The sequence below is a fragment of the Serinus canaria genome, chromosome 21 (genome assembly GCF_022539315.1).
Source record: "Serinus canaria isolate serCan28SL12 chromosome 21, serCan2020, whole genome shotgun sequence".
Classification (NCBI taxonomy): domain Eukaryota; kingdom Metazoa; phylum Chordata; class Aves; order Passeriformes; family Fringillidae; genus Serinus; species Serinus canaria.
Window position 1 is genome coordinate 5,750,647 of NC_066334.1, and position 26,372 is coordinate 5,777,018.

Consider the following 26,372-nt stretch of genomic DNA (forward strand, 5'->3'; position numbering starts at 1 on the left):
GACAAATGTTTGGTCATTCAGCCTTGGATTTTGTTGGTTTTACATACAATACATATTTAAAATAGCTGGTGCATATATATATATACACACACACACATACATGCACAACCCACTCAAAATAAATAACTCCTATTGCCAAAGGGAAGAGAGGAGATAAAATAATAAAGGTCAACAATACATTTAATTTCCTACAGTTCTAGTTAAATATCCCAAACTCATTACAGTCAATGACAGATTAAAATTGCTAAGACATAGATTAAGAAACTATTAAAATTGCCATTAAAACATCAAAACAAAAAAAATAAATAAGCTCTCCAAATCTTTCTCATCTAATCCTCTTGAAAATAATTAAAGCTTTCCTTTAGCTTTAGCTACCGGCTGGGAACTGTCAAATAGTCTTAAAAAGATGGCCCATGATACTCAACGTTTCCTAAGCCTTTTTTTCACTCTAACAAACTTCTCCTCACTCCCTTTGGCTGCAGGCACCAGCTTCCATGGAAATGTCCATCCCAGGCTCTGACCTTGCATGGGGGGCTCAGCAGGACCCTTGGGGACTGTGTGGGCTCACTGCAGCTCCAGCAGGACCAGGATGTCAGGTCAGAGTTACACAGCTTGGGGCAAACTTTGATCTGGGCTGTAGTAAAGCTGTAGTAGATCTGTGGAAGCAACACAGACCCTTAAATCAGTGTTTCTGTGGTATTTGTCCATGCCAGATCAAATGCTAATGGGCTCCAGCCACACCTGGACAATTTTACAATGACATTTAATGGTTACTATTTATTAAATCATTAGTTGTAATTACTAATATATCAACAAATTACTAATTCTTGAAGTATCTACCCTACTCAAGCACTAATAAAGGTCACAGCTTTGAAGCATTTTTTACTACACTGAAGCCAGAAACCCACATTTCAGTATCTGTCAAAAACTTTTCTTCTGGAACGTGTAAGAGGTATGAATTTCCCTGACCACAATCATCCATACTTCTGAACTGCTTCCATACAATCATTTATTGGATGATGTAATTTGATGGGATTGAGGAGAAGCATGCTCAGTGATTTGGGCCAAAAAACCAGTTTTCAGTCATTTATTACTCAGAATTTTGAGACTGTATCAAAAGGACATTATTTCAATTTATTTTATGGCTGCACTGCATTACCTGGTATTTTTAATAGATCATTTTCTAAATAGAACAGGTGGTTTTACTGCCAGAAAAATAAAGATATCATATTGTCACATATAATTTTAAGAGGCAAAAAATGTACCACAGGGATAATTAGTCTCACCCTCCCATGATTCCACCTAAGCAGCTCGTGAAAGACTGTTGTGGCAACATAGCCAAATGTCTCTAGATATATAAATTACACACATATGCCTATTTTTGTAAATGAGATTTGGGAATATCAGTAGCAATTGCATGGTGGAAATATTTAGCTCGTTTCAGAGGTTGTACTGTACTTGCACTGTCTGAACATCCCCCAGCCCCAACACAAACGTGTCTGTATTTAATCAGTATCTGGATAACCACAATATTAATTTCTCTTACACCTTAAGTGCTAGGAATATAGTTTTTATCTGTTTCTAAATGTTCTGTAGAACATCTAGTTCCTCCCTCAATCTGCATAAAATATTTTTATAATCATGAAGCACACTGCAGCCAGACACTTTGCCCTCCTTTTCTTTTCTTTATGCAACAGATCTGGGATGAAATTCCCCACTTTGCCCCCAAGCCAGGGCTAATTCCAGGACCAGGATGACAGTTTTACCCCAGAAGTGCTGCTCTCAGGGGTGCACTCCCGGCTGCTGCCATCCCAGGCCATTCCTCCATGAAGTGCTCTGATAGCAAATGCCCCTTTCATTTTCTGTCCATGCATCTGTAAGGATGAGTCATTGGGAAGATGCTCATCAATGTTTGCCATTATTTACAGTCCGACAAATCAATGTTTGCCATTGTTTACAGGCCAACATCGATCCCTATCAAACAACAGGGCAGACAAGTTGTGTTATGTAATTGATATGAACCAGCCTGCCAAAATGCAGATTCCATTATTGGCATGTCTTCCTGCCTAAACGCCAGAAAGCTCCATATATGAGCTCCTGTCACCTTGGAAACGTTCGGAAGGGAAATGCCAACTGCCTGTGGAAGCACAGTGTGCAGCCATACAGCAGAGGGAACTGGCCAGCTCTGCTGCCTTTCCAGCTGATTCTGAGGTGCTACTGCAGGAACTCCACAGAAATGTCTCTGAATTTCACCTCCTGGGGGCAAAACAGCAGGGCTTTCATTTGGATCTGCTCACTCCATTTCCCACTTTCTCCAAGATGGATCACTGGGGTCCAGAGCCCACAAAATCTGGAAGAGATGCATCAACCAAAGCCTTTTTTGTACATTTCCAGGAACTTAAATCTTAAAGATTCACTGGCTTTAAGTTGATAGACGTAAGTTGTAGATTGAGAGATAGGAACTTGGCTGGGGAGCCATAATTTCCTTCAGAGGAACTGAAGATATCTTCTTCCTTTCCTATCTATATGAGACAGAAAAATCTACATTGTCTTTCCCTAAAAACACATTGTTCACCTGACACAAAATCACGACCCTTGTTGATGTTGTTGTTATGAAATTGAAATAATTCAATCAGTTGTAAATTGGGACTGCAAAAATACCCTGAAGAAAAATATCACAAGAAACTGACAATCAGTGACATTTCCAGGTGTTCTTTTGAGTTTTTTCTTGAGGGGAAAATCCGTGCTTGGATGTTTTTCATCCCAACTCGAGGAATGTGGGAACTGGCAGGTTCAGAGTTAACACAGTTATAACTATTCCAGATCTGCAGAGAGAGCTATACAGTTAATCACTGCATATTTTTAGCCTACATCTTGTAGCTTTAATCCTGCAAATGTCTGTATGTAATTTGTTTTATGTAATATGAATAGATGCCATAAAATCAAGATTCCACCATTTACAGAGCTAAGAATGTCTGTGTATTTCTCAAGACTGAGGACCTATAGCATAAATATGGGACAATGCACTGGTCACTGTGAGTAATTTACACTCCATACCGTGTGTGCTAGTGGAAATGAATGCTCAGATTAGCAGCATGTGCTTGTGTGCCTGGGATCAAAACCTAGACCTTACTCTCATAGCAACGATAACAATTACAGAAATATTGCTTACAATTAAGGAACGTTTTCAACTAAATAAATCTGAGAATGCATCTGTCTCTGTGTACAGATCAGGGTGTATTTTGGTGCAGATGATGTCTCAGGATTTTAATAACTGAATCCCTGGGAGTCTTTGAATAGCTGGGTTTCTCTGGCACGTCATCGAGGCCTAGTGCCAAGAGTGAGGGATCTGCTGTGCTGTGGATCCAGCTGCACTGGTCCTTGACTTTGTCAAGGTAACACAAGGAACAGAGCAGAAAGGAAACCCAGTTAATCACCAGTTTAGAGCTAAAACCATAGAATCATAGAATGGCCTGGCTTGGAAGGGAACTCAAAGCTCACTCGGTGCCACCCCCTGCCATGGGCAGGGACACCTCCCACTATCCCAGGGGGCTCCAAGCCCTGTCCAGTCTGGTCATGGACACTTCCAGGGATGAGGCAGCCCCAGCTGCTCTGGGCACCCTAAATCTGGTACTGAACACTTGAAATCAAACACACAGGCTCAGGAGATTCCACTGCAGGACAGAATATTCAAACTGGTTCACTTCATGAACACAGACATTCACTGTGAGTATGTAAATCACTGAAATATCATCTAAAGATTTTTCATGTAGTGATTTTGTGCTTATTTGTAACAATTACAGAAGTTCATACAGAACATCTAGAGCTGCAGTTGCTGCTAAAGCCAGAGGACCTGTTCAGAATGTAACAAAATAAATGAGCAGCACGAGCAGTACATGATTTCTGCTGTAATAACCTTTAATTAGTAACTAGTGGGGAAAATGTTTTTGTCAGGATAGTACAAGCTTACTTTTGAAAAGACATTTAAGACAGTTTCCTTTTGGATTGAAACTTGGAAACCTTCAGTATTCTAACAGGAGTGCTCCAATCCCCAATCCACAGGACTTCACATTGCAGTAAGTCATCTGAATTCATAAAAAGGGTTTTAATCATAATGCCACCAACTTGCTTAAAAGTTATAAATGTATGTGAATAAACATTAAGCTGCAAGCTCACCAAGAATGTCTCTGGCTTTGGTTACCTGAAAGCACCTGAACCAGATGTCCCAGACAGGCAGCACAGGTAGAGGTGCTCCCACCAGAGTAATTACTGACACTAATACGATGGACTTGTTAATGCCACTGTATTTCCAAAGTGTAAATCATTCTTCTAAAGAACGTGCAAAAAGCACGTCAGTGTTTCATACTCTAATCTACCTCTGACAATAAATAACGTAAACAATAGTCAAGTAGGAAAACTCCCCAGAGAGCTGCTCAAGATGTCTCAAATGATCTGAACAACTGCGAGGACCTCTGACCTCAAGAACTCAATGATCTGAACCACTGCGAGGACCCCAGGGACACCGGACCCGGACCCAGGGGCCCCTGGACACCGCACATCAGCCCACGGCTCCTGGCCCTCGGACACCGGCCCAGGGACACCGGCCCTCGGACACCGGACATCATCCCACGGCCCCTGGCCCTCGGACACCGGACCCCGGCCCAGGGACACCGGCCCTCGGACACCGGACATCATTCCACGGCCCCTGGCCCTCGGACACCGGACCCCGGCCCAGGGACACCGGCCCTCGGACACCAGACATCATCCCACGGCCCCTGGCCCTCGGACACCGGACCCCGACCCAGAGACCCCGGCCCTCGGACACCGGATATCAGCCCACGGCCCTCGGACCCCGGCCCATCCCGGCCCGCACCACCCCGCGGGCTGGGGGGGACCCAGCGAGCCGCGCCGGCAGCGCCGCCCCGCGCCCAGGGCGGTCCGGGGGCGGATCGCGGCCGTGCGTGCGCGGCGCCCCCGCGCGCGGTGGTTGGCGCCGTTGCCGTGGCAGCGCGGGTAGCGCGGCGGGCCCGGGGCCGTGAGGAGCCGGGCCGGGGGCTGAGCGCGGTGAGCCGTGAGGGGACAGTGCCGGGAACACCCAGACTGCCCCGAGGTGTCCTGTGGGAGGGCTCGGGTCTTCTGCCGTGCTGTGCATCTCAGTCTAATTTACCCGAAACTTTGTTATTTGGGGGTTGGAGCCGCACAACCTCACAACGCAGGGGTTTGGCTGGAGGCGTTGGGGCCGCTGCTGCATTGCCTGCTCGTTTGATGCTTGTGCCGCTTCTTAGTGCCACCAACATCCCTAAATCAGTCGCCCAGCGTAGGAATCCTACTTGGCTTTAAGGTGGCTTCTATCATTTACTCATTCCTCCGTACTTCAAATCCTGGGGTTTGTTTTCTTTGCTCCTTAACTGGAGAAAATAGATCCTCTCTTTTTGTTGACTCTTCTTGAGTTCTGCAGAAGGATTTACATAAATGCACTCAAAGCTGAGCCACCTTCGTTAAAATTAATCATATGTCCAAGTCTTTCTGTGGGTAAGATGTGAAATGCTCAACCATGTGGTAATAACTCATTCTAGATGACATACACAATTTACTGAATTCTAATAAATTGTAACAACATTTGGGAACAATTTGCTTTGCATTGGAGAACTCCACAAGACTCAAGAAAAAATAGTGTGTGTTGGAATTGTGCCCAAATCATTTGGGGTAAAATCATGGTGTAAGTGGATACAATACATTCAGAAGGTTTGTTTTATTACTGAGCTGATTGTTAAAAGAAAAAAAAAAAAAAAGCAGAGTCTTTGCTTTTCACTAAGAGATTTATTATAGTTGATACTCAAAATGTGCAACTAACGCAGTATGTGTTTGTATCCTGTTATTTCACATGCATTAAATGTGTACTGAATGCTGTGAATTCATCTCCTGAGATAGTCACCAATATTGCAAGTTGTTGGATATTTGATGTGGAAAACATGTTCTTCTTTTTATTCAGCCTGATCATTTGGAAAGAACTGTCAGCATGGAAGATCATGAGATCAGTTTTAGTGAGGGAGAACAGCAAATGTCTCCTCTAGCGTTTCTAGAGGAGGAAGAAGAAAGAGAAGAAGAGGAAGAAGAAAGAGAAGAAGAGGAAGAAGAACAAGAAGAGGAAGAAGAAAGAGAAAAAGAAGAAAAAGAAAGGCAAGAAGAGGAAGAAGAGGAAAGACAAGAAGAGGAAGAAGGAGAAGAAGAGGAGGAAAAAGAAAGAGAAGAAGAGGAAGAAGAACAAGAAGAGGAAGAAGAGGAAGAAGAAGGAGAAGAAGAGGAAGAAAAAGAAGATGCAGCTGATCAGCTCCTTGACTTGGAAGAATACTGGGAAGGTGAAAATGAATTGTTTTGATAACTCACAAAAAACTGACATTAGTGTAAACTTAATGTAAGATAAACATGTTAAATCATTGGCCAGAACCTGACAACACATTATCCTCCCTTGTCCCCCACCCTGTTCTTGTCTGGGATTTTCCCACATAAATGGGATTCTTGGTGACACTTCCACATGAAGGCAGAGAACATTCTCCTGTTCATTTGCAGGTGTATCACAGTCCTGTGGGTTTTGCCATATGAATTTTTTAATGTACACTGCAGTAATGCTAGAAAATGTCATGTCTGATTCTCCATGCTGTGACTTGACAGCAAATATAGAAAGCTTTGTATTTTAAAATTCAAAGTCTTTTTATTAAGCTGTTATTTCAATATCTGCTAGAATATGAGCTGGAAGAAGAGCTGGATGTTGGTGACAAGATGGAAAACAAGGACACTTTTGAAGATGCTGGAGACCAGTCTGATTCTAGCATGTAAATACCTTGTTCCAGTTCAAACAGAATTTCCTCAGTGGTGCTGAGTGACCAGCTGTGTATGACATGTCTTAAACTAGTTTAAAATGCCCCTGTTAAAATTGTAAACTATTGTTCAGGAACACTAAATTGCAAAGCCAAGGCGGGATCAAGAGGAGCCCCAGGCATTTTAAAACAAAGACAGATCATTAGTGCTTTAAATGAGGGTATAAATGTTCAGCATTAGATATCCAATACTGAAAATCCTGGTTTAAATCCATGCATGCAAACTTCCTGTGCTGTTTGTGTTCATGTTCTTGCTCATTTATAATGATCTTATTTGTAAGGATGTCAGACAAACTTCACATAACTACAATTTCACTTTGTTTCTTTTTTTGGTTGTGTATTCCAAGTCAAAGGCAAAGCCCAAAACACTTTTTGGGCAACGTTGGTAACATTCAGCCTCTGAAGTCTGCAGACAGAATTCACATATTAACCTCACAGAGAAGCCTCCAATTGCTCGATGCCATGGTCAGGAAAAAGGAACTGACGGTCCAAAAAACCAGGTTAGTGTATAAACAACCATAATCCATCAGCACAAATCCCCGGCCACTACTGAGATACTGTATCCATCATAACTAGAGTTTATAGAACTATGCATCTGACAGGAATCCTGGCTGTGAGTGTTGCCCCCAAAAAGAAGAGTTTCACTGCAAGAGAAAAGAACCTACAAAACATAAAGGATGTGTTTGTTTCTTGCAGTGACACGCTGAGTGCCTGTCGGCTGCGGAGCAAGATGCTGGCAAAGCAGCTGGATCATGTAGACATGGAAATAGAGAGAGAGGAGGAGGCTGGCAATGTGTAGGTAGAGAGTATTTCTGGATACCAAGGATTACAGGCATCCACTATGTTCATCTGTGTGTAATTAATGAGATAAGAGCAGGAAGAGGTGGGAACTTGGGAATGGGTAGGAAAGAGGCATATATTTTAAAATGTAACAACAGGTACTAAATCAGCCTAGCCCACTGCTGTCAATTATGTCAATCTTCTCTTCAGTCTGAGGAATCAAGGTACGTGGCACTCCTGGAGGTCATGGCTTTTCTTTTGGTGATTATTCAGTCAGGATTTCTACGCATGTGTGTGTATATATTTTTATAAATGCACACATACATGTGCCATTCCTTTCTTGTGTTGTTCTGGAATGCAGGAATGCCTTTCAGGAGTAGCTCTGCATACAGGAGCTGCTCTGAAACACTTGTGCTATCAAGTGGGAGGCAATTTACTGTACTCTTCACATTTGGTTTAAATAGAAAGCAGTGGGTGGCTTGTGTACCAGGAGCCAGAGGCTTGTGAACAAACTTCGCAGCTGCATTTCTAACCTGTGTTAATCTCCAGGTTAGAGCAGCAATGAATGAGAGAGAGGCAGGCAGGTTAACTGCCAGAATGGGAGAGCTGCTTAAACAAAACTGATGAGCTGATGCAAATGAGCCTCCTGAGGTGTTGCAAGTGGGATTTCAGAGACAGTAACAAATCCCAGCAAAGACAGAAATGCAGTGTAGTGTTTATCCTTATGATGGGTCACATGGAGAGGTCTAGAGATGGAAAAAATAGCAATTCTCCCAATCTCTTACATTTAGCAAGTGACTAGTGGAGTGAGAAGGCTTGATAGATTTCTGGCTTATGAAGTTGAAAGTCTTTGTGTTTTAGTGATAATTCAAATCCTGGCTGCCATTAGCACTGCCAATGCCAATAGAGAATTGTTGAATTTAGAGGAGTAGCTGCAGGTAGAAGATCCAATTTTCATTTAGAGGATGGGAGTTTATGTTGAGTATAATCAGGCCACTGTCTGTGGATCCTGTAGCACACTGTCTGCTAGATCTCCTGGGGAGAGAAGGAAAATAACTGTGTGGGAATGCTGCAGTTGTAGGCTAAGTATATGGAATATTGTAGTACCATTTTAAAAGCAAAATCAGTCTAGGTTCTCTAGGTTCACCTACGCTTATCTTCATGAATAATACTACTTTTATCAGTTGGAGAAGTGAATAGTTGCATTAAGCTGCTGGTCAGTGCTTTTGAAATTCACATCTGTTCCTTTCAATCAGTGTTTAAGAGTTTAAAGAAAGCTATTCCTCAAGAATGGACACTTAGAAGGTTAAACAAGAGGCTGCATAAATTGCTGGGATTCTGATTAATTAATCTGAGCCTTAGAGCTGTGCTTTACTTTTGCTGATGGGTTCTCTCTCACGTGTCCAGGGCCGCCGTGTCCCGCCTGCAGGCCGTGAGCATCCGACTGTGCACTGAGCTGGAGAGAGAGAGGGAGCTGGAGCTGAGTCTTGCTCAGACACTAAAACAAAACTTGTAAGTGAGGGGATGAAGAAAGTGTGACGGGAATCAATCTTTATTACCTTCTTCAAATGCTGTTGGATGGATTCAAAACTTAGTCAATAGAGAAATTGCTTGTAAAGACTGAACTACATCAATCTAGAGCAACTTTTAGCCTGTGTGGTTCATCCCTTACAAAGCTGGGTGATGTGGCTCAAAACCCAAGGTAGCTTTGCACTTTATGTAAATAAAGTTTTGATTTTATTATGAGAGGTGCATAAATTGTGACCTAAACAGGTCTCATTTGAAATGTAAAATAAGATGGACTAAAGTAAATCTGTCTGTGCATAAGCATAAATACTTGTAATTTATGCCTCTTAGTGGTTTTATAGGACATAAAGGAAAGGATAGAAAATGAGCATGATGGAGACATTATAGCAGTACTGTGTATTTTTATGCCAAGTTAATATTGCTGCTTGTAATTGATTGTTCACACATAATAAATTACTTCTTTATACCAGACAGAGTAAAACTGTCTTTTGCAGGAGGCAACAGGTGAGTGTGTTTATATTTTGGCACCACAGGTACATCAGGGGAGGAACACAGGCACGAGCTTCTAGCTGTGATTAGCCAAGTGGTTAGCCAGGATACAGTGTGTTTTGCTGCAGTGTTGTGTAATAGCTTTAAAATGCTCAACTTGTTTATTGTGTGATTAGCAATACACAGAACAGATTAATGTACTCAGCTCCATCATATCTGGTTCCTTCAGCAAAGCTGGAGAAGAATAAAAGCTGTGGCCTGTCCCTGAAGTTATTTGTTGTTGAAGGAAAAGCTATTTTTAGAATTTTTCTTGATTTTCATATTTCCTTCTAGGTAAATGGGAGAAACAAAAACTTGAGGTTTAATTTTTTACCTTTTTTTGACCAAGATTTTTGATGCCTTTGAAAGGAATATGCTATTAGATATGAGCCTTAGTCTGGAATACCTGAAACACCAGTAAAAGGGTTTGATTCAAAATATGGTTTTAAATAATAAAAGAAAACATGGTTACATGTTTATTTCCCCCATAGAGCCTACCCTACTCAATTTATCACCTTAAAGTGAAAGAATATCAATATTCCAGTGAAAACAATTCCCACTTTTTTAAAAGGGTTGAGCTGTGGCAGATAGAAACTGAACAGGAAAAATACGACATCTTCCGTGAACAACTTCAAAAAGATGAGGAGGAGCTACAGATGCAATACCAGGAGGAGAGAGAAATGAGGATTTGGAAGGAAAAAATAACAGCCCTGCAAGCAGAAGGAACACGTCGGACTCGAAAGAAGTAAGAGCCTCGAAGTCAGAGCCTGCTGCCTTTCTTGTTTTATTTTCAGCCAGTTCTCTGCTGCAGGTGCTGAGATTAGCTTGTTCAGATACTGGTGCTTCTGTGTGTCTTAGCTGGGTGTACTTCAGGAATATTTGATGAGGAAATGGAATTAAAATAAGAATTGGCCACAGCCTTGCAGTTATGCAAGTAAAGATTTCTGATCTATGGGAATAAACTTAATGAAAATGAAAAAACTACAAATGCAGGGGGTTTTATCATAGGAAATGAGGTTTATTGGGTCAGACTAAGTGCATGTGTCTGCAGTGCTGCTGGCCTCCAGGACCTTCTGAGCTGTTGGTGAAGTCCATTGAGATTTCTTGGAGCAGAAGCAGACACCAAAAAGCACAAAAGTGCTCTCCAAAAGCAGAGCAAAAGTGTGTCAGTCTGTGGCTTCTGTGAAGTTTATCACTTTGTTTATAAAGTGAGGGATGTGGAGAGTGGACAAATGTCCTATTTTCAGCCATATTCATAGACTCCCCAAGCCCACCCTGAGGTCTCATTGTGTTGGAATCCAATTTTCCTTAGTCCTGCTGCAACTGTTGGTTTGTCTTTGTCCTGCAGAAGAGAGGAGGAAGCCCGGAGAGAACGGGAAGAAAGAAATAAAAAGCTCCTCGAGGATGCCAAAAAGAACCATGAGAAAGCAGTCTGCTTCCTGAGGCAAAGCATGGCAAGGTGGGGCTTCACTCCTTTCCTGTTGTGCATTCTCTGCTGGGCAAGACTTTATCCTCCAGTCTGTGAAAAATTACGATTTTTCTGTAAGTTGTGTCTTCTGTTTCACCTGGAAATCTCGTGCCAGGTACAGTGTGGTGAGGCATTGAGATCTTACACAGCAAAAAGGACATGGAAAGGAGAAAATCCACTCAGTGTCCTAGCATGGCCTCCAGATTCCCTGGAGTCTTTGTCATGAGGGCTCTGACACTTGGAGGCATTGATAATTGAACCATTTTATATTGGTGTGTGTGTCATTAACTGAAGTAGTACAGCTAAAATCCAGGTTTGAACCCTGCCCTGTGCCATTCTATATCCCCTCAGAAATGTGGTAAAAAAGCATCAGTGGCTTCAAGGGCCATTTCCTTGTGCTGCTGCCCTGGTTGATTTTAAATTACATATTCTGTCATAGGCTGATGTTTATGTTATTACAGAAACAGAACATTTGTTACTTATTTTTACATATATGTAAATATATCCTAATATATAAATAATAGGAATTAACTGTAAAATGATTGAAATAATTGTTTTGTTTCTGTGCTGTTTTATTTTTATTAGATGGCATGTACAAACTGGTCATAATTAAAAAAAACAAAATCAAATAGATTTTTTTTCCTTGACAAATATATCAAACATATCAATCTTAATTGTTTTTCTGCTTTCCTATTATATTAGCTGGAATATTCCCAGGTTTGATTCCTGCCCACATATTTCCAACTTGTAGAGTTTTCAGGGTTTATTTTTAGTATGGGTACATGTGCTTGGCTTGTAAAAGTTTGCTACATAAGGTTTAGATACTGCTTATATGAGCAACACCTGAATTCTTTATTTTAGCAGCCAGTCATATGTCATAACATGAAATACATTCTTCATATCCAAAATTTAAAAAAATTAAAGTTGTTGAGCAAAATATTTGAAAACCTGTTGGCACTTGGAGCTTGAGCAGTGCCATGTTTGGAGGAGTGTGCAGCTGTTCCCCTGTGCCCACAGCCAGTGCCCACCAAACAGGGCTGTGCAGCAGCAGTGCCTGGTGGCAATTACTCCTTGTCAGCTCAGCCATTCTATTAGCAAGAGCTTTCCAGGATGAGAGCCTGAAAGATTTTACTTTGCTTACAGAATTCATGAAAAAAATGCAAAGGAAGAAGCGAAAGCTCAGGAGCATATGGAGAGAAGGATCCAAGCTGTGCTTTCCCTGAAAACCAGCATCACTTCCAACAGGGTACTGCTGCTGGGCTGGGATGGCAGTGAAGTCACTGACTTGGGGACTGCTGGCTTCTCATGCTCAGTTTTCCTTGCAGAGCTGTGTGGTGATTTTTGATCACATCACTGACCAAACCCCTTGAAACCAGGGAGAATTTAACCATGGCAGGGATGGCGTGAGATCTGTGTGGGCAGGTTTTGACATTCTGCTGATGCAGTTTATTCTGTCAACAGTCTAGTTGTTCTGGGAGGGAAACTCTCTGGGAAATAATGCATACTAAAAAAAGTTCTCTGGAAGTTCAGCCAGAAGGATTTCCAGTTATTTGGATCCCAATGCAGAAATATTCCACATGGAGAAAACATATGGAAGAAAAACAGTTATTTGAGAATTTAAATAGTATAAATTAGGAATTTCTGAGCTATGCTGCTTTGCTTTTCTATTTATGTTCTGTAGGATATGAGGGAATGATCTTAATTTAAACCTGATTTGTTTAGAACTGTTATCTTTTCACATTCCTTCACTGAGCAGCATTCCAGGGGCAGGCTGGAAGGGAAAAGAAGTAGCCTGGACCTAGTCAGAGCTTTCTGCATCTCAGCTCCCCATGGCTACAGGGAATATTACAGACAATACCTTCTGCTTCAGAGACATCCCCCACAAATGGATACTTGGATAAGGGGACCAGCATTAGATCCTCTGTTTTATATTCTGTAATGTGTGACTCAAATATGTAACTGGTTTGTGTGCCTTTCATAGGAAAGGCTCCAAACTCTCCAGCTTTTGAACAAAGCAAAGGCCTTGGAGGCAAAGAAAGAGGAGATGAAGATGAGGGAGGCCATCCTAGCAGAAGGAGGCAATGTTGTCAGGGAAATTTTTCTCCATAAACGACAGCAAGAGCACGAGAAAAGGAAAGAGTGAGTATCATATCCATATCAAACTCTGCCTGCTCCCTGGAGCTCACTCAGGTCCTGAAGGCAGAACGTCTCTGATGGTGCCCGGAGGGAGTGAACTCCCTCTCCCACTCTGGGTGTGGCACTTGCACAGTCTGTTCTTGGTGCCCTGAACTCTGCCTTAGGGGCGCTCAGAGCTCCAGAGCTCCGTGGGTGTTCTGTGATCGACTCCTCCAGGAGGGGAGTTCAGTGACCCCAAACTGGAAACCTGAAGTAACTGTCCTTTTTCCTCCCCTGAACACTGTGAAAGTCTGTATCAGCCTTCTCAAACACTGTAACTGAGTATATTTAGTCTGCAAAAATGTATAAACAGCCTCTGAATCACTTGGTGTCTTGGCACAAATTACCACTGAACCCAACTTAAAGACTTGCTATTTAGCTAAAGGCTCCAAGGGAACTGGGTTGTAGTTAATATTATTGTTAAACAACCATGGTTGGGTTAATATTTCTTACAACTTCGGATTACAGAGCTTTTAGAGAACTGCAGAAGTCAAGAAAAATGGAGATTGTGTCTCGAATTTTGCAAGAAAGAGCTGCTACTCAAAAGCAGAGAAAAAGCCAGTCCCCTACTAAGGCAATAAAGGCTCGTGGTAAACTTGAGAATCCTTTGCTGCAGAGTGGGAAAGCCTGGCAAAGTGAGGACACCTACAAACATGCAGATGGAGAAATATCACAGGTAATCAAAGGCCTAGGAATCAACTCTCTCTAGAGTGTCTTGTTTTGTTTTGTTAAACATGCAGGTCATTGAAGTCTGTTTAAAAATAGAACAGACTGCAACAAAACATGAGACAGTAGAGAACAAATGGAGAGTAATTTCCCCATCAGATCTCTTAATATCTGTTTGTTTCCTTTTTCTTGAAGGAAATAGAGTGACTTTTAACATAAAATTTTTGTATGTGTTTCAAGAGGGGATTGGCCTAAGTTGGCGTCTTTGGCCTGTGAGCCAAAGGCCAAGAGGCCAAAAAGCCAAAGATCTGTCATTTTTGTGTTAAAAGATCTCCTCAGAAACTGATAACTGTTGAAGTAACTGTAATTTTTAACTGTATCTTCAAAACTTGTGTTCTTTCACTGAAGTCGTGGTGCCCTCCATCAGTTTGTTCCTTGGCTGGGGAGGGAACTGCTCCCCAAGGAGAGAGTTCTGAGGACAGACCCCAGGATGTGCTCTGGGAAAGTGGTGATGAGGACCCAGAGAGGCACAAGACCCTCCTGGTCCCAGAGTTCCCTGGACTTTGGAGTCGAGAATATGACTTGCACAAGGTAAATGTTGTATATCTCCTGTTAGAAACAGAAAAGAACCTTGCTTGAAACCAATAATTGTGTATTTTGCAGTTAAAATGCAGACATTATGTTATTACATAGATGCAGAAATTCAGATGTGAGAATATCATCAGTCAGTGCTGTTTGACACTGTTCTGGAGGAGTTTGTTCTCTCAAAGAGAAAACAGTGCTTTAGGTTTAGTTCAGAAATCTGTGAAGACATAAATCACATTATGTTTACTTCTTTGAATTTAAAAAAACTTCAGAATCCATCAAAAAGAAATCATGTCAGTACATATTCCTAGACTTGCATGGAGGAGCACTGGACCATGACTGAAACATTCCAGTGAAGTCAGCTGATTTTTTTCTCGATGTTTAATAAGCTGAGAAGAAAAAAACGCCCTTAAAGTGCAGAAAAGCTAATTCTGCCATGAAAACCATGATTTTGTAGTGTTGGGTGATGATAAACTGCAGAACAGACAGCTGAGAATCCATGAAATTCTTTGTGCTGAGGTTGGGATGCTGAGTTTGACTGGAGAGAGCCAGACAAAGGCTGGCCAGGTGCTGGAAGATTCCTTCTGCAGAGTTTTCTATTGGAGCTGCAGATTCTGTGGTCACACAAAGATCTGGTGGCTTTGCTGCCTGTTCTTTTTAGGTGCCCAAAGCAGAAGATCCAGCACTGTTGGCTATCAGGGCAATAAGGAAACGAATGGCTAAGAAAAAAACGGAGAAACTCCAAACTGCAATTCTTCACAAGCAAACTGTGCCTGCTCAGGACCACAAGGGCTCTGCTTTCCACAGCAAACCCAGCTGCATTCATTTCAAGGTCAGTGGCCATTCTGCATGGAATTGTAGAGAGGTGTCTGCTGGAGGCATATCCCAAAGTCTTGATCAAAAATCTTTTGCAGCCTTTAATAGGTCTGCAGTGAAATTTGAAACAGCTCTTGCCTTTTTCCTCTAACAATCTCTTTGTTAAGTGATAGATTAAAGAAATTACTTATTTTTACTATGTAAACTGTAAAATACTTCCTTTTCTCAGGGGAGTTTAAATACTGTCAGAAAGGTGAGCTGATGATCAAACCTCCTGTTGGATTGTGTTGTGTGTTTTTTGAAGGACAGCATGACTGCTACTTGTATATTGTTTGTAAACACATTATCACTGTAAAATAATGTCCTTAAAGAAGTGCTGACTCCCATGCAGGTAAATTTCAGTTAGTTAATAAAAGTGTTAATAACTCAGACCATGAACATGACATCATATCTCTGACACTCACCTGGTATGTCTGGCATTCCAAGGATTTTGATGTTGGTCAAATCTACAAAAAGAAGATCATTTTGACAAATGCATCCTACAGTGTTAATTCCTGCAAGCTGGTGGGAATCAGTGAATGTCTCAAGGACTTCATCAGTGTTCAGTAAGTAAATTCACTGCAGACTTGTTTTACCTTTGTACCACGAGAGCTGGAACCCAGTTCTGCTGCAACTGAAATTTCTGCTTGTTGTGGGTTAACCCTTCAGGCACAGAAACTCCACAGAGCAGCTCCTCACCCCCTCCTCAGTGGGATGGGGGGAAAAAGTCAAACTTGGGGCCTGAGATAAACACAGTTTAATTCAACAGAAAAGAAAGGGAAAAAAAAACTGATGAAATAAAGGAAATCAATCTCAGAGCAAAGAACACTTAAATTGCAATCCTGTGGTCTTTCCCATCAATCTACTCCTGTAATCCTGTGCCAGGTTATGCAATAACACTGTGTCTACTTGGGAGATTGCAAATTAATCTCAGTTTAACTATATTGATAATTTTATCTCACTGTTTATAAATAAACAAAAGGAGGTATCCACAAATGTTTCTTTTTAGGAATTCAGACACCAGCTCTCTCTGGAGCTGGACTGAGCCTTTAAATATATAAAAGGCATGTTGTGAAAAGTAGTATTGCTCTGAAAAATGAAGTCATGAAAAGAATTTATTTAACTGGAATTCTGTGAAACAAACAAACAAACAATTATTGCAGTCTAGCCTAAAAGTAAAAATGCTAAAGATGTGTGTAAGTGAAGCTTATGGACAAACAGGAGACATGGAGGTGAATTCCTCTGGCTTGAGGAGAAGTTCAGGTGTCAGCCCTTCTGCTGACCTGGAGAAGCCACCTGTGGGACAGTTTAATGACACCCCAGAGAGTAAAAAGTTGTTTCACCCCTGTAATGATTTCATACTCCAGAGCTCCTTTCCCAGCTCACTGCCCACTGTCCCTGTGGGGATAAACCACACCTGGCATTTCTGGATTGTCTGATAAGGACAGGATGCTCCAAGGTGAAGCCATTCCTTGCCCACTTTGTCCTCACAAGAGTCCCCAGGAATGTGAACAGAGAGTTCTTGACTGAACATCATCCCTGGAGAGCTGCAAAGTCTGGATCCAGCTGCTCTGGTGGACTGGGAGAGGTGTGGAGCACTTCATTCCCAGCCTGGTGGAGGTGGATAATTGAACAGGACACAGCAGAGCCCTTCAGCTCCTAAACCTGCTCTGCTGCCTGGCTCCATGTATAGCTCATGGCTGGTTCAAATCACGTGTGTGGATTTAATTTTGACCCACTTACACATGTCTAATTTCTGTGACAAAGCCTGAAGCTACTAATCCGACAAAATGAGGGTTTCCTGCTCTCAGAGATTGATTTTTTTCTCTCATTTAGTATGTTGGACAATTGCATGTGGTAAATCAGCACCTCTGGTTTTCACCAAAAATTAAACAATACTTTTTGAAAGGCCTAAGTCTTTCCTTGCTGTAGCTGCCTTTCAAAGTACTCTCCAAATATCAGGAGCTGTGAATATTTTTCAGTGTCTGGTAAATTAATTAACTTTTTAAAATTCAATTATTTACCTATACATTTGCCAGCAGGATAGCTAGCAAAAATAATCTAAGATTTTATTCTCCATTTTCATGTTATTAATAATTTGATCAGCAGAGCACAGACCTGTGGACACTGATCCTACACTCTATAAAGCTTATCTCATGTAGAACCAGACAAAAATTGTTTGTTACAAAATAGTTTTGCCAAGCACATCTACACTGACATGGTGTCACTGTCCTGGAAATCACTGCCCAGGTATTTACAGCCATAACACTTGAGAGCTGTGATCAGTGACAGGCACTGGATTTGCTGATAAAAGCTTTATTCCAGTGTTAAAATGAGCACTATTATACCCCATGGAGCCTCTCCTTAGCAGAGTGGTTCTGTGTGGCTTTCTGTGTCTGGCCCTTTGTGCTCTAAATCAGAACTATTTTATCCAGGTAACATTTGAAATAAAGAGCCTTTCCTTAGAGTCCTCCTCAGGAGAACCTGCCAGGGGTCTGTTCAGAAGGTCAGCATGCAGGTGCTTATTCCCTGTCCACATTTTAAGCTCCTGAATTCTGAACTGTTTCTCTTTCTGAGAAAGTTTCATTTTGCTTTGGTTTGAGTTTAATTTTGTTTTGATGAAGCTGTGAAGGGCAAGTGTGTTCCATGTCTGACTTGGCTTAGGGGCTCCCATGGCTGCCAACACTTCCTTATCTCCTCTGGCTCCTCTGCCAGGCAGAGCAGGGCTCCAGGAGTGCCTCAATCATTTCATTTACAGTGCAGCTGTGAAATGTCTTGTCTTCTGATGGGCATTTTCCCTGCCTCACACAGACCATGAAATGAGTGGCAGATTCTATTCAAGATAATTTTGATACAGCTGGCAACAAGCAGCACATTCTCTAATCATCTGCAGCTCCCTCCTTGGGTTTTTCCTCTTCATTTTGTGTTTGGACAGGGGAGATGTTACAGAGCAACATTAAAATGGAAAAGGGGAGAAGTTGCTTCCTAATTGTCTGACTGGGCAGTTCCACCTCTTGTTGATTTTGAGCCTCAGCTTCACCTCCTTGGCTGCAGTCCCTGTCTTGCCTTTTAAAAGCACTTTGAGTCTTTCTGAATAAAACCTTAATAAAGAATCAGCCTTTGTTGTTTCCCAGTTGCAGCAGGGTTCTGGAGCCTTTCATTAATCTGTCACTCATTCTGACTTTTCTAATAATTAGTCCAAGTGAGGGGGAAAAGAAAAAGCAATCTGCCATTGTTACCAGAGCAGGAGCTGGGTGTTCCATCCACAGCTTTAATTTGGAGTTTTATGTTAATTATCTCCACAGTTTTGACCCACCTGCCAAAATGTCTTCTGGGATGTCCTGTGAATTCCTGGTAACATTTAAGCCAATGGTAAGTGCACAATGAGGAGAATCCTAATATAGGCAACTAGTCTGATTAAAATCATCATTAATTGAATTTCTTAACTGTTAACAAGAAAAAACCTACATTTTTAGAAGAGCTACTGTTGCACATGGACAGCTGTGTGCATGTTCAAGCTCTGATAAATTGTCATAAGGCAAATTCTGAGGGCATGTTTGGAAAAATGCCTCCAAAATGAGAGCAAGTTTCCAAATATTTATAATCTTGCCCAGCTAAAGTTAACCAAGCTGTCACAAAGACTGTCTTAAAGTGGAAACATGGAATCAGTAAAGATACACTTTAATATGGTACTCAAAGAATGAGTGAAATTATTTTTCATCAGACTAAATCTTCTGAAATGGGGTTGATGACTTGGGGTTTTTTTCTGTTTTGTTTTCCAGATAAATAAAGGGCTGGAAGGAGCAGTCATGTTTATGGCCCAGACAGGTTCTTTTTCTGTTCCACTGAAATGCACAGTCAAAACCTGCATGGTAAGGATCTTTTAAGCATGTGGATAATATAATTATTATTATAAAAAGCTGATGCTCACTTAATTGACATTAGTGCTATGTAGGCCAGTGGTAATTAATGGTTTATCTTCTCACAGCTGGCTCTGGATAAGGAGCTCATTGACTTTGGCAGCCTTGTGGTGGGAGAGACAATTTCACGGCCCATCAGCCTGACAAACAGCGGGGCTTTGGGAGCCAGATTCAAAGTTCAGACGTCAGCAGGTGCCACAAGTACCCTCAAAGCAACAGTAAAAGCTGCTCCTGCAATAGTGGTGGGTTCAAAAGCACTTCCCTAAAGGAATAGAATTGTTCTGCTTTGGGAAATGTGGTGGAGCTGTGCAGAGTCACAAAGCAGCTCAGGTCAGAAAGGACTTGGGAAGATCATCTGGTCCAACCTTTGGTATATTTGGGTTGGTATAAATATAATCTGTTAGACCCAAATATTGGAAGGCAAAAGCAATTATCTTGTGAGGCATGGGGAAACCAGCAATGCTGATTTTTTAAAGTATTTTAGTAATTTATGTCACGATTCCTATTTTCTCCACATTCATGTCAATTAGGAGAAAATACTTCAGTTAAAAGAGGAGATTCTGACAGAGTCATTAAAAATCTCAACTCGTGGAAGGCAGAAACATGTGAACTGCTGCAAAACTAGCAATCAAGTGAGGGGTGTGATAAAGAGAGGGCTGGTTTCACCAGACTTAGTTTTGACATAAAACTGCCTGGGTTTCCACTAGAAAAATGTTGGTTTTGTTAATTGTAAAGTAACTGGCACTACACTGCACTGCTCCTGTTACATTATTTACCTGTTTGGGGGAGCCAGCAAAAAAATCAATCTGCTCATTGATAAAGGTCTTGTAGAAAGTGCAGGTCTTGGAAAGTGCAACACATTTCTCCATTTATAACATGGAACTGTTGCAAGAAAACACAAGGCTGATTTACATAAAGCTTTTGCTGGGTAGAACTGGAGCTGGTGCAAGGCAGAGGAGCAGCCATGGGAGAAAATCCCTCTCTGTGTTTCCTAATAGGTCACTGAACATCCCAGTGCCTGTGACTCTGAAGAAGAAGGCAGCACAGGCCCTGAGGCAGCTGGGGATCCAAACAAGAGCTGTGCTGAGCCCAGGGAGGGGATGACCCCCTGTGCAGCCCAGGAGCCCAAGAGAAGCAGTGCCACAGGTGAGGTGATGTTTGGAACACAGCCCTGCACTTCCCCAGGCCAGGCTTTATCCAGTTGTAGTCTCCTGGAAAGAACTGAGCAGTTCAGTTTGCAAAGTTACTCAGTAAGTGAAGTAGCTCATCACTCCAGGAGTAATTTTATATTTCTTTGTATGCTGCCTCACAGAAAATGACTAAAAATAATGTCTTGACACCATTATATCAAAAGCAGCAAAGAACCTCACTGCTCATTAGTGATCAACAGTTCAGACTCAGAAGAACACAGAACCCAACCAGCTTCAGAAATTGCAAAATTGTTAACATCATCCTTGTCTCAGCAACTGAATCCCCACTTCTCAGAATAGCAATCCACATGACAGGTTTATTTTTATAGTCTGTAATTCTAGGAACAAGGAAGCAGAAAGATGAACCTCCTCAGACATTTTCCATCTCATTCCTAATGTTTACTATGTGCTTAATAAAATCCAGTCTTGTGGAAGAAAGACTTTCTTAATTTTTTTCTTATCTATGTTCTTTAACATTTCTTCCCAATACTGATCATTCCAATTGCAGGAAGCTGAAAGTTCCATGGAAAAGTTGTGGGTGGTTTTTTCAGGTCCTTCTGGCTGCATTCCTTTATCCCACTGAAACTGCTCTTGAAGGCCATCCCCACTTCCAGCTGAGTCTGTATTTTTGAACCATTCATGTTGTTACTCAGTGGAAGGCTCAGGTAGAATTCCAAACTAGACTAAAGCTGGATGGCCAAACAAATATTTCCTTCTAGGCATTCCAGTTTTCCCATCATGGCTATACATGCCTGGATTTGCAATATTGACTCAAATTAATGTACTTGTGCTTTGTTGTCTATTGTTTCTGATGGACACATCCAGCATTTTATTTTGTTTTGTGTTTGTTTCTCTCCCCAGAACATCTTGGTCAGGGAGAATTAAATACCAGATCAGATCTGGACACAAAGAATGCAGATAATTTAGTGGAACTTTCTCCTGAAGAAATACCAGTTGAAATTATGCTTGGAAAGGTAATGAATGTCCTGAGATCCAGACAAGATCTCACTAGGCTGAGCCTACATCAAATAATTTGCTCTGGTGAGAAATGCTCAAGTCATTCCAAGCCCACTGGAGATCGTTGTATCACAGTTCATTCTTAAAATGAAATCACAGCACACTTTTCCCCTTATTTTGATCTATAGAGACAAAGGGTTGTTCTAAAAAAGGTTAAAACCTTTTAACATAGAACTTTTTGTAGCATTCACATTTGCCACAATTAATTCTTTTTTTCTGCTATGGGATTCTTGTTGTTAAACAAAGTCTGGTGACAGCACACAAGAAAGGGCAGGAAGAATGCCTGGGAAATGTCAGATTTGAGCCTTATTGTTCTGATTCTGATTTTTCCTGTGCACAGTGAGTTCAGTTTAGTTACAAACCAGGTGTAGTAGAGTGTGTGTACAGTGAGTGTGTACAGCCTCTTTATTACTATGCAATTTCTAGAGTTTCACTGTTGTTGCTCAGGTGACTGAGGGTGAGATTGGACCCTTCAGCTCAGTGAAAATCCCAGTCCTGTTTGTCCCAGCTGTCCCTGGGGACGTGAGGGCAGAGTTTGTGATCATCTTTGACAACCCAGACTGCAAACCAGTGAGTGACCTGCTTCAAACCATGTGTGAAATAGTTTAAAATCTTCTCATTTGTGCTCTTCTCAAAAATTCTGTATTAGGTGGTTTTATGGGAGGTAGCTTTGTAAGTCATAGCAGAATGTTTATTAAACCTGCTAATTCTCCTAATTTCTATGCAAATAATTCTGATATTCCCATTTTATCAGACATCCTGTTGGAAAACATCTCATGTCCTGGAAATAAATGGAGAAGTATTCTCCCTTATTCCCAACCCACCTAATTTATTTTCTTTCTGATCTATCAGAATTGGAATTATTTAGCAGGCAGTAGTGAAGCTGATGTGTGAAAGCTGGAAGAGATGACAACTTTAGTTACCACTTCAGCATATTGTGATTCTAAATTTTATTGGAAGCCAAATTCTGCTTGGAACGGTTCACAGAATCTTGCCAAAAAATAAAGACAAACTTCCCAGCAGCTCAGCAGCCAGTCTTGGCTGTCCCTTGGGCTGCAGAAGGAGCTGCAGATCCTGCTGAGGCTCCCGTGGGCACCTTCTCCTCCAGGCTCAGCTTTGCAGGGCTGAGCTCTGTGGGCCCTGGTGCCAGGCCCAGGCAGTGCAGAGAGCACAGCCCTGTGCTGCCCTCCCTGCATTTCTGTGCTGCCCTCCCTGCATTTCTGTGCTGCCTGGATGAGCTGCAGCCCCAGGGGAGCCTGGACTGGGGCCCATCCACTTCAGCTAAAGGCACTTTAAATATTTCTTTTCAATCTCATGGGCAGATGCTCTTCTTTCATGTTCCCTGTCAAGGAATCCAACCCAAAGTATAATTGTGCTTCTCTGCTGGGGCACTGTAACATCTTGGGTTTACTTTGCAAATGATTTTCCTACGTCTGCCTCATTAAAGAACCTGTTGCACTACAAATAATAAAATATGATATTTTACTCAGCTGAATTTATAGCAGAAATCCTTGCTGTAGGTCAGTAAGAATGTGACACTGACAGAACTAATCCCCTGCTATTGCTGCCCTGCCAGCTGAGCTTCAGTGCCATTGGAGTTTCTGTGGATGTGCCCATCTGGGTGCCCCGGCCCAGCGTGGACCTCAGGATCTGCCTGTATGGGCGGCTGTACCAGGACAGCGTGGAGGTGTGCAGCAGGTGAGCTGCCCTGGGTTCCCCTGGCACTGCAGCTGAGCTGCCCTGGGTTCCCCTGGCACTGCAGCTGAGCTGCCCTGGGTTCCCCTGGCACTGCAGCTGAGCTGCCCTGGGTGCCCCTGGCACTGCAGCTGAGCTGCCCTGGGTGCCCCTGGCACTGCAGCTGAGCTGCCCTCTGTGGCCCTGGCCCTGTGGGTGAGCTGCCCTGGGTTCCCCTGGCACTGTGGGTGAGCTGCCCTGGGTTCCCCTGGCCCTGCAGCTGAGCTGCCCTGGGTGCCCCTGGCACTGCAGCTGAGCTGCCCTCTGTGGCCCTGGCCCTGTGGGTGAGCTGCCCTGGGTGCCCCTGGCACTGCAGCTGAGCTGCCCTGGGTGCCCCTGGCACTGCAGCTGAGCTGCCCTGGGTTCCCCTGGCCCTGCAGCTGAGCTGCCCTGGGTGGCCCTGGCCTTGGCACTGTAGGGGCACATCCTGGAAGCCCTCTGAGCTCTGGAAAATTTGGGCATCCTGCTAAGCCAGACTCCCAACACCAGCCCTCGCTATGAGGTCACCACACACCTCCCCACCCCTGCCAGATTCCCAGTGTTGTTCCTGTTCCTCGGGAGAGCTGTGAAGCCCCTAGGGAATAGCAAATCCACAGTTTCCTCATGTGGAATTTGCTCACTAAACATTTAGGGAGATAAATGTATCTAAAATTAAGTGCACATTGGGTTCATTCAGCCAGGGAATTTTATGTAGGAATATTTTGTTGTTTCTCTTTTTTTTTTTTCATTCAGTTAAAATCCTGGGGGGACTTAGGATCTGGAAGCCAGTTTCATGAGAGTCTTTCCAGACCTGGGATTAGATGCTGGATAAATCATGTCAGTCCTTTTGCATTCACTCTAAAATGGGGAAGGTGCAGCATTTCCTGACCCATGGAGGCATTAAGGTCTCCACTGGAAGGAGAGAGCCCTCTGATTACACAGAGAGTGAGCAGACACTGATTGACAGGGGAAGATATCTGGGTGTTGCAGAGTCCAAGTCAGTCACGTCTGAGGACTGGTTCTGTTTGCACTGTGATATAAAGGGAATATTCCAGCTCCTTGGCTTCTGGAGATTTCCTGCTATTAAAAGTAGTTATGGGAACATTGAATTGTCTTCAGGTGCTGGGTGTCTTCCCTCCACCTAATGCAGTCACTATGGAATTCTTATTTTAACAATTTGCATTTCTTAGAGTCTATTTCAATAGGATTGGGGTGGGTTTGTGGGAGGGTGGGGGAGAGATTGGTTCTATGGAAGGCATCCATTCTAAACCTCTTACCAGAATTACAGACTGCAGAGATTCTTCACAGTTGGAAAGAAATGAGTAAAGCTGTTATCTCAGAAATTCAGCTTACAGATATGACAAGCACAAGTTGTTATGTAAGTGATTTTACTTGGTCTAGATAACCCAGGGATAAAATTTATAAGTATAGAAGCAGAATAACTCTCCTAATGAAACTTAAGAGTTCAAGGGGATCTCAAAGATAGAAGCTGTCAAATTGCTGAGGGCAAAACTTCCTAACTGAGGCAAAAATCCTGCTGATCCTTTGCCAAGTTTCACTAAATTAAGAGCATTTAATATGTAGTAGCCTGTCCTTAGCACCTTGGCAAGTCAAGGCTTTGATTTATCACCCAATTTCCATAATTAGGAAAAATTGCCTGTTATACAGTCAGGTGGGCTGAAATTCAGTGTATTTCATGTGCAAGAATACCACGTGTCAACTTTTTATCCTGCAAAAGTGGATTGATTGAAGGATTGATTCCATCCTTCTGTTGTGGCCTGAGCAGTTTCTCCCTCCAGGAGATCCTGACACTTCCCTTGGTGTGTCAGGAGGAGAATTCCTCCTGGACCCTGCCTGTATCCATTGACTGTGACTTGTAGGCTGTAGCACAAGGGGAAGATAAAGTTTCCAAGAGAGTCAGATACCTCTGGAACTGGAATGTCCCAGCAAGCTCTGGTGAATTGTAAAATATTGCTAATATTCGTTTTGTTTCTTCTTTCTGGTCAAGAAGACTGTGGTAATCAGGCAGCAAAATAATCAGCATAAAGGGTGAAAGTGTCTTATCAGAATGGTGTTCAATATAAATAATTTTAAAAAGTAATTTCTTCAGCAGGTTATAATCTGCACTGATTTAATGAAGTGGTATATAATTCTCTTAGATTGTCAACAGTCAGAAATCATTGCAGGCTCCCAGCCCCACTTGCTGTAGCTGTTGATTTAGAGGAGACCATCTGGCCTGACAGCTTGAAAACCAGTCCAGGGGAAGGAGAATGACAAGCTGAAATATTTGTAAATTGCTCGGCAATTTTGCACTTAGGCATAAAATTCCAAAGCAGGGGATGGTCCATGGCTGTTGCTGTGCTAGGATAGGGCCAGAATTCAGTCGACAGGCAGAGGATTCCTGGCTTCCAGTGTGCCATTCCCAGGGCAAATGGATCCCAAGGTTTAGCAGGGGAGCTGGCAGGACCAGCTCAGCCATGCTGTGCCTTCCAGCCCTGCAGAAGCTCTGCTGGTGGAGGACAGGTTACATCTGTTTAAAGAAATCACCAGGGTTCAGTCATCCTATTGATCCAGAGAGAGCCAGTGCATGTTAGCAGCAAATAATCAGCTGCTATTTCACAAGAGCTTGGCTTTGACTGCCCCTGACCTGAGTGAGCTGTGCTGAGCTCTGACAGTTCTCTTTGGATCAGTCTGAGCACTGTTTGCTACAGCTGGGTTTGTTACAGAACTTCCAAGTCTTGTTTTCTGTACTTAAAAGAGAACACAACTGTGTGAGTTTGCTGTGGCAGTTTTCCATGCCCATCATTTTCAAAGGAAGCTTGGGATTGTTCTGATTACAATGCAGGGGTGGGGGCAGGAGGGCTCAGACTCCAGAGTCACTGAAGTGGCCTCAAAGCCACCTGAGCACGTCTGATGTGTTTGCAGAGCAACAACCACGCTGCGTTTGAAGTTTGAGGTGTGCAGAGAATTGAGCAAGCACATGGAGCTGCTTCCAAAAACAGGCTACATCCGGGCTCAGTCATCCTTCAGTGCACAGCTCAAGTTCCTGCCCAGGTAACCAACATTAATC

The 26,372-nt window shown here is 42.7% G+C and overlaps 1 protein-coding gene across 1 annotated transcript in view; it reads left to right on the forward strand.

The window, feature by feature from the left end:
- Positions 1-6,019: 6,019 nt before the first annotated feature.
- CFAP74 (cilia and flagella associated protein 74) overlaps positions 6,020-26,372 on the forward strand; it is a 35,567-nt gene continuing 15,214 nt past the window's right edge. Inside the window, exons 1-22 of the mRNA XM_050982495.1 lie at positions 6,020-6,117; positions 6,247-6,359; positions 6,743-6,833; positions 7,232-7,378; positions 7,575-7,673; positions 9,066-9,170; positions 10,285-10,458; positions 11,062-11,172; positions 12,325-12,427; positions 13,163-13,320; positions 13,825-14,032; positions 14,431-14,613; positions 15,269-15,439; positions 15,910-16,028; positions 18,768-18,834; positions 19,245-19,334; positions 19,451-19,624; positions 20,381-20,528; positions 21,434-21,546; positions 22,037-22,159; positions 23,166-23,287; positions 26,228-26,356. Of these exons, the coding sequence (XP_050838452.1) occupies positions 6,020-6,117; positions 6,247-6,359; positions 6,743-6,833; positions 7,232-7,378; positions 7,575-7,673; positions 9,066-9,170; positions 10,285-10,458; positions 11,062-11,172; positions 12,325-12,427; positions 13,163-13,320; positions 13,825-14,032; positions 14,431-14,613; positions 15,269-15,439; positions 15,910-16,028; positions 18,768-18,834; positions 19,245-19,334; positions 19,451-19,624; positions 20,381-20,528; positions 21,434-21,546; positions 22,037-22,159; positions 23,166-23,287; positions 26,228-26,356 (2,846 nt within the window). The remainder of the gene's footprint in view (positions 6,118-6,246; positions 6,360-6,742; positions 6,834-7,231; positions 7,379-7,574; positions 7,674-9,065; positions 9,171-10,284; positions 10,459-11,061; positions 11,173-12,324; positions 12,428-13,162; positions 13,321-13,824; positions 14,033-14,430; positions 14,614-15,268; positions 15,440-15,909; positions 16,029-18,767; positions 18,835-19,244; positions 19,335-19,450; positions 19,625-20,380; positions 20,529-21,433; positions 21,547-22,036; positions 22,160-23,165; positions 23,288-26,227; positions 26,357-26,372) is intronic.